The sequence below is a fragment of the Camelina sativa genome, chromosome 20, assembly GCF_000633955.1.
Source record: "Camelina sativa cultivar DH55 chromosome 20, Cs, whole genome shotgun sequence".
Classification (NCBI taxonomy): domain Eukaryota; kingdom Viridiplantae; phylum Streptophyta; class Magnoliopsida; order Brassicales; family Brassicaceae; genus Camelina; species Camelina sativa.
Genome location: NC_025704.1, coordinates 16814091 through 16823407, shown reverse-complemented (window position 1 = coordinate 16823407; position 9317 = coordinate 16814091). Strand labels below are relative to the sequence as shown.

Below are 9317 nucleotides of genomic sequence, written 5' to 3'. Positions count from 1 at the left end.
TTTTTTTTTTTTTTTTTTTGGATTTCAGTGCTTAGATTATTAAGGGAATAATGGAATTTGGGTATTTTGAAAAATTGCAGGATTGTGAGACTTCTCCTACCAGGAATAAGGGTCTTGATAAGAAGATCTCTAATTTGGTTGTTGTAGATGCATCTCCGTGAAATTATTCCCTCTTGGATCTACCAGTTCTTTGGTTGCATGGGGTGAGTGAGGATCTTTCTTTCTCCTCAATTCTTTTGTGTGTTCTTCTAATTCAAAGTCTCAGTCTTTTTTTTTTTGTTTTGTTTTGGAAGCCTTGTCTGTGTGACTGAGAAATGAAGAGGAATCTTATGAAACTGGAGTGTAAAATTTTGGACTTTAAATTCTAAACTTTTATATGTTTTATAAGTTAAATTGTAGGTTAGGTTTGCTTTCTATATAGCTACCCTATTGCTTATGTGGATATATTTATGGTTATTGCTTGCATTTTAAGCCAAAAATGGTATCAAATCAAAGCATCTCTCAGGTTTTAGTTTTGCTCTAGATTTTTTGTATCATGCTTGAAACCAATTGCTTTGAGTGTCTTTAATATCAATACCTATTTTTTGAGATCATCAAAGAAACTTTACTTCATAATCTTAAGAGTATATATAGGAACTTTCCTGTGCCCCTTTCTCTTCATTGTTTTTGATCTCTCTTTCTGTAGAATCTATGGTTGTATGTGCAATTAGTCTTCCAAGTGAAATTCCTTAATTTTTGCATTTTTTTTACTTTTGAGAACAGATTTTCGCACTTTGTCTGCAATCCTCTAGTCAAATCCTTCTCACTGGCATTTTTTTTGTTTTGTGGTTTTGCAACAGTACAGAGGTTGTTTTGGATGCTGCAATAAACCACCGCTTATAGTTGCAGTGGATGAGCCGTCTAAAGGGTTAAGGATTCAAGGTCGTTTAGTGAAGAAGCCAAGTGTATCAGACGGCTTCTGGAGCACAAGCACCTGCGAGATGGACAACAGCACACTTCAGTCACAGAGAAGCATTTCTTCTATCAGCTTCACTAACAACACTTCTACTTCTGCAAGTACAAGCAACCCCTCAGAATTTGTAAACAACGGTGAGTTGTATATTTCCACACATTGTTGTTATTAATGATCCTTACTCGCCTTACTTGAGCACCATTTCAAGCTAAAAATTTCGTCTTACTTATTCAACTTTCAATCTATCTACTTATGGTATTAGCTTACTCATACTGATGGTTACTTTTATGTAAGTGGGTGTTGGCTTATAATATTGTTTATATCATTTATTCTTAATCAGTGGAAGATTCCTCATTCATGATTGACTTTCGAGAAGTACGTTTGGAGGATTTCTCTAGGATTTACTTTGTATTTGTTGTTTTAACGAGAAAACTTTCGTCTCATGAATACGTAGATGTTAGCTACTGATGAATCTCTATCAAACTTACTTTGAATTTAACCTCACCTGTGCATAATAAAGCTTCCAGACAGTGGATCTATGCTAGAAATTTAAATAATATTTCTTCCACTTTTTTTGCGTTTGGTATGTTTTGGCTTGCATCTTCAGCTATTAGTTCTTTGGCTTTCAGATTGCTTTGTTTTACTACTTCATGATGCTTTGCTCTGTTTACTCATATTTTGCTGTTATTCATATTTTGGTTATTCACTGCTCTGTTCTAAAAAAGTTTGTCTCTGTTCTTTCCTCCTGTTTAGGATTGAACCACTGGAACCAAACTAGGCAACAGTGGCTTGCAAATGGAACTTCTCAAAAAAAGGCCAAACTTCGAGAACCTACAATAAGGTTGGTGAAACTTGTTGTTTTTGTTTTCTCTTCTGCATTTGCATTTGATTGCAATACTAATGTGCTCTAACAGATTACAAGTTTGAGATAGTTTGGATTGTCTTTCTCCTTTTTAAAAATCATTTGCTCTATTTCATGTCCTATGTTGTGCAGTTAATTTGTATACATTTTGTATGTATAAGAAACATGCATAAATAAGCTTCCAATTATTTCATGACTTCAGTTGTGAGCTCTATCAGTACTACCATCAATAGTTTTCTCACTTTCCATCAATATCTTTGTAATCTTTTTGGTAAAAGCAAAGGCACAACGAATTTCTCATCTTCGTAACATAGTAGTTAAACTTCTAAACCCAAGTGTAGGATATTCTTAATACAAAAAGTTCATGGATCCATGAGTANTGATTGACTTTCGAGAAGTACATTTGGAGGCACATTTCTCTAGGATTTACTTTGTATTTGTTGTTTCAACGAAAAAACTTTCGTCTCATGAATACGTAGATGTTAGCTACTGATGAATCTCTATCAAACCTACTTTGAATTTAACCTCACCTGTGCATAATAAGCTTCCTGACAGTGGATCTATGCTACAAATTTAAATAATATTTCTTCCACTTTTTTTGCGTATTGGTATGTTTTGGCTTGCATCTTCAGATATTAGTTCTTTGGCTTTCAGATTGCTTTGTTTTACTACTTCATGATGCTTTGCTCTGTTTACTCATATTTTGGTTCTTCACTGCTGTTATTTTCTCTAAAAAAGTTTGTCTCTGTTCTTTCCTCTTGTTTAGGATTGAACCACTGGAACCAAACTAGGCAACAGTGGCTTGCAAATGGAACTTCTCAAAAAAAGGCCAAACTTCGAGAACCTACAATAAGGTTGGTGAAACTTGTTGTTTTTGTTTTCTCTTCTGCATTTGCATTTGATTGCAATACTAATGTGCTCTAACAGATTACAAGTTTGAGATAGTTTGGATTGTCTTTCTCCTTTTTAAAAATCATTTGCTCTATTTCATGTCCTATGTTGTGCAGTTAATTTGTATACATTTTGTATGTATAAGAAACATGCATAAATAAGCTTCCAATTATTTCATGACTTCAGTTGTGAGCTCTATCAGTACTACCATCAATAGTTTTCTCACTTTCCATCAATATCTTTGTAATCTTTTTGGTAAAAGCAAAGGCACAACGAATTTCTCATCTTCGTAACATAGTAGTTAAACTTCTAAACCCAAGTGTAGGATATTCTTAATACAAAAAGTTCATGGATCCATGAGTAAAAATTGTGTGACACCATTCATTTGAAATTTTCTTCGAGTTTGCTACCATCAATAAAATTTGCATCAGCAAGTCATCCAAAGACAGCGCTTGAAAGCTTGTTACAAGAATAGTGTCTTGAGATCTATTCTACCTTGTTACAAGAACAGTGTCTTGAGATTGATTTCTTCTCTCTATAGTCCTTTAGGCTCTTAGATTATAGAAGTCATGAGGTTTTCACAGTTTTCTATGTCAGAGAGTTTACGATGATTTGAAGTGCAGTTGTGTAGATACTCTCTAGCCTTTTGGTCATGAATGTTTGTTTCATTCTTTGTGAGTTAATAACTCGTTTTCTGCAGTTAAGAGTTAACTTCAATATCAAACTTTGTGAGTTAATAACTCGTTTTTCTGCAGCTGGAATGCAACATATGAGAGCTTGTTGGGTATGAACAAGAGGTTCTCTCGTCCAATACCTCTCCCTGTAAGCAACTTTCTCAGTAGTTAATCTAGTATCTTATAAATTTGATATAAGGTTCGTTTTTCTAAATTTATGATAATTATGGCAGGAAATGGTTGATTTTCTGGTTGATGTGTGGGAGCAAGAAGGCTTGTATGATTAAGTTGCAAACTCTTGAAACTTAATTAGTTTCTCATCTTTNTTTTTTTGCGTATTGGTATGTTTTGGCTTGCATCTTCAGATATTAGTTCTTTGGCTTTCAGATTGCTTTGTTTTACTACTTCATGATGCTTTGCTCTGTTTACTCATATTTTGGTTCTTCACTGCTGTTATTTTCTCTAAAAAAGTTTGTCTCTGTTCTTTCCTCCTGTTTAGGATTGAACCACTGGAACCAAACTAGGCAACAGTGGCTTGCAAATGGAACTTCTCAAAAAAAGGCCAAACTTCGAGAACCTACAATAAGGTTGGTGAAACTTGTTGTTTTTGTTTTCTCTTCTGCATTTGCATTTGATTGCAATACTAATGTGCTCTAACAGATTACAAGTTTGAGATAGTTTGGATTGTCTTTCTCCTTTTTAAAATCAATTGCTCTATTTCATGTCCTATGTTGTGCAGTTATTTTGTATACATTTTTTATGTATAAGAAACATGCATAAATAAGCTTCCAATTATTTCATGACTTCAGTTGTGAGCTCTATCAGTACTACCATCAATAGTTTTCTCACTTTCCATCAATATCTTTGTAATCTTTTTGGTAAAAGCAAAGGCATAACGAATTTCTCATCTTCGTAACATAGTAGTTAAACTTCTTAACCCAAGAATTGTAGGATATTCTTAATCCAAAAGGTTCATGGATCGATGAGTAAAATTGTGTGACACCATTCATTTGAAATTTTCTTCGAGTTTGCTACCATCAATAAAAAATTTGCATCAGCAAGTCATCCAAAGACAGCGCTTGAAAGCAAGATCTATTCTAGCTTGTTACAAGAATAGTGTCTTGAGATCTATTCTAGCTTGTTACAAGAACAGTGTCTTGAGATTGATTTCTTCTCTCTATACTCCTTTAGGCTCTTAGATTATAGAAGATGAGGTTTTCACAGTTTTCTATGTCAGAGAGTTTACGATGATCTGAAGTGCAGTTGTTGTGTAGATACTCTCTAGCCTTTTTTGCTCATGAATGTTTGTTTCATTCTTTTCTGAGTTAATAACTCGTTTTCTGCAGTTAAGAGTTAACTTCAATATCAAACTTTGTGAGTTAACAACTCGTTTTCTGCAGCTGGAATGCAACATATGAGAGCTTGTTGGGTATGAACAAGAGGTTCTCTCGTCCAATACCTCTCCCTGTAAGCAACTTTCTCAGTAGTTAATCTAGTATCTTATAAATTTGATATAAGGTTCGTTTTTCTAAATTTATGATAATTNACAGATTACAAGTTTGAGATAGTTTGGATTGTCTTTCTCCTTTTTAAAAATCATTTGCTCTATTTCATGTCCTATGTTGTGCAGTTAATTTGTATACATTTTGTATGTATAAGAAACATGCATAAATAAGCTTCCAATTATTTCATGACTTCAGTTGTGAGCTCTATCAGTACTACCATCAATAGTTTTCTCACTTTCCATCAATATCTTTGTAATCTTTTTGGTAAAAGCAAAGGCACAACGAATTTCTCATCTTCGTAACATAGTAGTTAAACTTCTAAACCCAAGTGTAGGATATTCTTAATACAAAAAGTTCATGGATCCATGAGTAAAAATTGTGTGACACCATTCATTTGAAATTTTCTTCGAGTTTGCTACCATCAATAAAATTTGCATCAGCAAGTCATCCAAAGACAGCGCTTGAAAGCTTGTTACAAGAATAGTGTCTTGAGATCTATTCTACCTTGTTACAAGAACAGTGTCTTGAGATTGATTTCTTCTCTCTATAGTCCTTTAGGCTCTTAGATTATAGAAGTCATGAGGTTTTCACAGTTTTCTATGTCAGAGAGTTTACGATGATTTGAAGTGCAGTTGTGTAGATACTCTCTAGCCTTTTGGTCATGAATGTTTGTTTCATTCTTTGTGAGTTAATAACTCGTTTTCTGCAGTTAAGAGTTAACTTCAATATCAAACTTTGTGAGTTAATAACTCGTTTTTCTGCAGCTGGAATGCAACATATGAGAGCTTGTTGGGTATGAACAAGAGGTTCTCTCGTCCAATACCTCTCCCTGTAAGCAACTTTCTCAGTAGTTAATCTAGTATCTTATAAATTTGATATAAGGTTCGTTTTTCTAAATTTATGATAATTATGGCAGGAAATGGTTGATTTTCTGGTTGATGTGTGGGAGCAAGAAGGCTTGTATGATTAAGTTGCAAACTCTTGAAACTTAATTAGTTTCTCATCTTTTTTTATTAATTATGTGTGTAATCAAAAGAAGAAAAAACAAATTTCCAGAACTTGGATTTTTAGACTTTAGCTTCCTGAAAGTAAAAACTCTCAAGGAACATTTCGAAAACACGATTTTAGACCCCCTTTTTTTTTGTTTGTTTGGTCTTTGTGTAATAGTCAATTTATTACGTCGATTTTTATTACACTCGGAATTGTAATACTATGACAAAAGTGGTTTCAGCTATTTTCTAAGCAGGTCGGTGATTACTGATTAGTATTTTCGATAGAATTGTGTTACTATACTTTTCACATGTTTTGTTGATGATAAAATCATATATATAAAAGTAGAGTTTCAATCTCTCCTTATTGGTCCACTTGGCAATGCAATTTTAACAAAAAAAAAATTATATTAAAACACAAATTTAAAACAATTAATTTTCACATTTAACTCACATAATATAAAACTGAAATCTTTATAGCTTCTCCCTATAAATTATGCATTAACTTTATTTTCCCACTAAGTTGTATTAATCAATTGTATTAAAACAAAACAATAAATTAGAATTGTAACTCTCATTTTTCTAAATGTAATTTTTCATCATTTCTCTTCCTATAAATACTCATTATCTTATTCTCTTAGTCTATCACTCTTTCATTCTCTCATCTTCTTCCACTACTCTCAAATCTCTTTTTTGTTTTGTTTTGTTTTGTTTTGTATTTTTTTTGTTATTGTTGTTGTATGGGTTATAAAAAATCAAATCAAATATCATTGTAAAAGCTTAGTTTTAGAGTTTGTATGATATGTATATCTTATATATTTATTTTAATCTTTTAAAATGTTTATCTCCATTTTCTATTTTATATTAACATCTTATAAGTCATTATTTTCATACTTCCTTACAATATTCACCACACAATAAGATCATAAAGTTGAAATGATCCATATGTAATTATCTATTATGTCTCTGGTTATCTCACATATTCATGTATCATTTTTAATAATTTATAAAGATCAATATAATATTTAAAGATCAATATAATTATCCATTTATCCATTTATAAAGACTATTTTGTTTTGTGATCCAATTGTAAATCTGCAGAGATCAATATATTTTTTTTTTTTATGATTTGAGGTTTTTGAAAACAAAAAGAACATAATTAAACAATTGGTTTTTAGTGTCTTTAATCTAAATAAAAAATGATCCAAAAAAAAAAAACATATTCAACTGGAACTTAAATATAAAAATAAAATATAATTTTAAAAATATCATTTCACTAAATTCTCTAAAGATGAAACCATTAGTATGAAATCTAGCACTATAAATTAAATTGATGAGTGAAAACCAAAAAAATATAAGTTATCCTTGGGATTTTAAAAATTATTGAGATTGAAGAATTCATATAATTTTATAAGAAAACTAATTTAGTTTGTCACTTAAAAAGTAATATTTTTTATTTTGAAATATTATGTGTAAGTGTTGAGTTTATATCAACAAACAACCAAATCATGTGAATTTTGATTCAGCCACTTGGTATTCCTTTTATTTTAGGTTATAAAAAATTAAAATATTTATTTATAATTAAAGACATGTAACTCCATTTAACTCAAATGTAACTCCTATCCAATAATTGTACATTAATTCATTCCTCCTACTAACTTATTATCTTTCAAGAGAAATTATTTTTGGTTAAATTTTAATATTTTTTATTTATTTTGGTTGGCTAAACTTATATTCATATTTTGGTTGGCTAAATTAATATATTTCTCATGTAAAATTATTGTTTATAATATATTTCTCATTTCAAAGTTTAAAGCAATATATCATATATATAAAAGTAAGGTTTTGGTCTCTCCTTATTGGTTGATTTTCATTTAATGTTTTCTAATTTTTTTTTATTTTTTTATTTGCTTTCTAATTGCTTTAAACAATATTTAAGACCCAATAAACACAATACATTTAACTCACACATTAAAATAAAATTATAACTGAAAATAAAATAAATTATGCATTAATCATATTCTACCACTCAATTTTATTCAAACACAATAAATTACTATTGTAACTCCATAGTTCTAAATGTAACTTCCATCATTTCTTATCATATAAATAAGCATTCTCTCAATCTATCATTCTCTCATATTGACATTCTTTTACTATCTCATTTTCACATTCTCTCATTCTCTTCTACAATACCTCAAATCATTTTTTTTTTTTTTTTGTTATTTTTGATTTCTTATTTTTGTTGTATGGGTTTTTAAAAAAAAAATGAAATATCATTGTAAATTGTTAATGCTAAATTTTAATTTTAGAGACTACATGATATATATTTTACATTGTTCTTATTTTAAAAGATTTATCTCCTTTATCTAATTTGGATTATTATCTTATAAGTAATCATTCTCTCTTCCTCTCCCACCAATATCAAATGTTGTTATATCTCATATGTGTTGTAAGAGTTTGATTCTATATTTTAATTTAGAAAGTATTATATATATATAGATATTACATTGTTCTATTTTTTAAAGATTCATCTCCATTATCTAATTTGGATTACCATCTTATAGTAAACATTCTCTCCTCCTCTCCTACCAATATCAAATGTTGTTATATCTCATATGTGTTGTAACTTGTAAGAGTTTGATTCTATATTTTAATGTAGAAAGTATTATATATATTTAACATTGTTTTCAATTTTTATTTTATTTATATAAAAATATTTCTTTTATATTTCTTGCCTTTCTAATCTATTCATATTTATTTTTTAAATTTGCATAGTTAAATTTAAATTCACATATGTTGGTTTTAACAAAACAATCAACTTTATTTGAGAATTAGATGTTCCTATTCATTTTTAAACGATCAATGTGTAACATATAAGCATTTTGTCTTGCAATCACAAGTTCCATTTCCATTGCTTAACTCCATGGTTAAACTATAATATATGTTGTCCTATTTGTAGGAATAACAACATACTTATTTAATTTATTTAAAAGAGCAGATGATTAAACGAAATAAACATTTCTCCAAATTTTATAATTCAATCAGTGAGTGTACTTATTACTTTGAAAAACTTTTACATTGAAGTTCATAAAATCATATAAGAAAACTAAAATACTATATCACTTCAAATTTGGAAGGAAACACTTGGTATTCCTTTTAAAAAAAGTCAAGACACATATAAAAATTTATTAATATTTAACTCACTTTAAAGACATTAAAGGTCATTTAACTCAAAAATAACTTCTATCCAATAATTTCATACATTCCTCCCACAAATAAAAATATATATATATATGTTCAAGATTGTATTTAAATATTACATAATTTTTTAGTTAGCTAAATTTATAGTCACATATATACAATATATATACATAAGAATTTATATTACTTATTAACACCATAATTCGACCCATTATTTGCTTAACTCAATATTGGTTTCAA

General features: G+C 29.5%; 1 protein-coding gene across 3 annotated transcripts in view; it reads left to right on the top strand.

Moving 5' to 3' along the window:
- Positions 1-6126, top strand: part of LOC104771015 — a 6903-nt gene extending 777 nt beyond the window's left edge. The window contains exons 2-7 of one of the 3 annotated variants that reach the window (XM_010495489.2): positions 81-203; positions 845-1089; positions 1706-1793; positions 3461-3527; positions 3613-3700; positions 5889-6126. In XM_010495489.2, coding sequence (XP_010493791.1) covers positions 148-203; positions 845-1089; positions 1706-1793; positions 3461-3527; positions 3613-3666 — 510 coding nt within the window. In that variant the 5' untranslated portion in view covers positions 81-147 and the 3' untranslated portion in view covers positions 3667-3700; positions 5889-6126. Of the gene's footprint in view, positions 1-80; positions 204-839; positions 1090-1705; positions 2016-3460; positions 3528-3612; positions 3701-4929; positions 5079-5888 lie in introns of those variants that run through there. The other 2 variants (XM_019242028.1, XR_764699.2) reach the window with 2 other exon arrangements.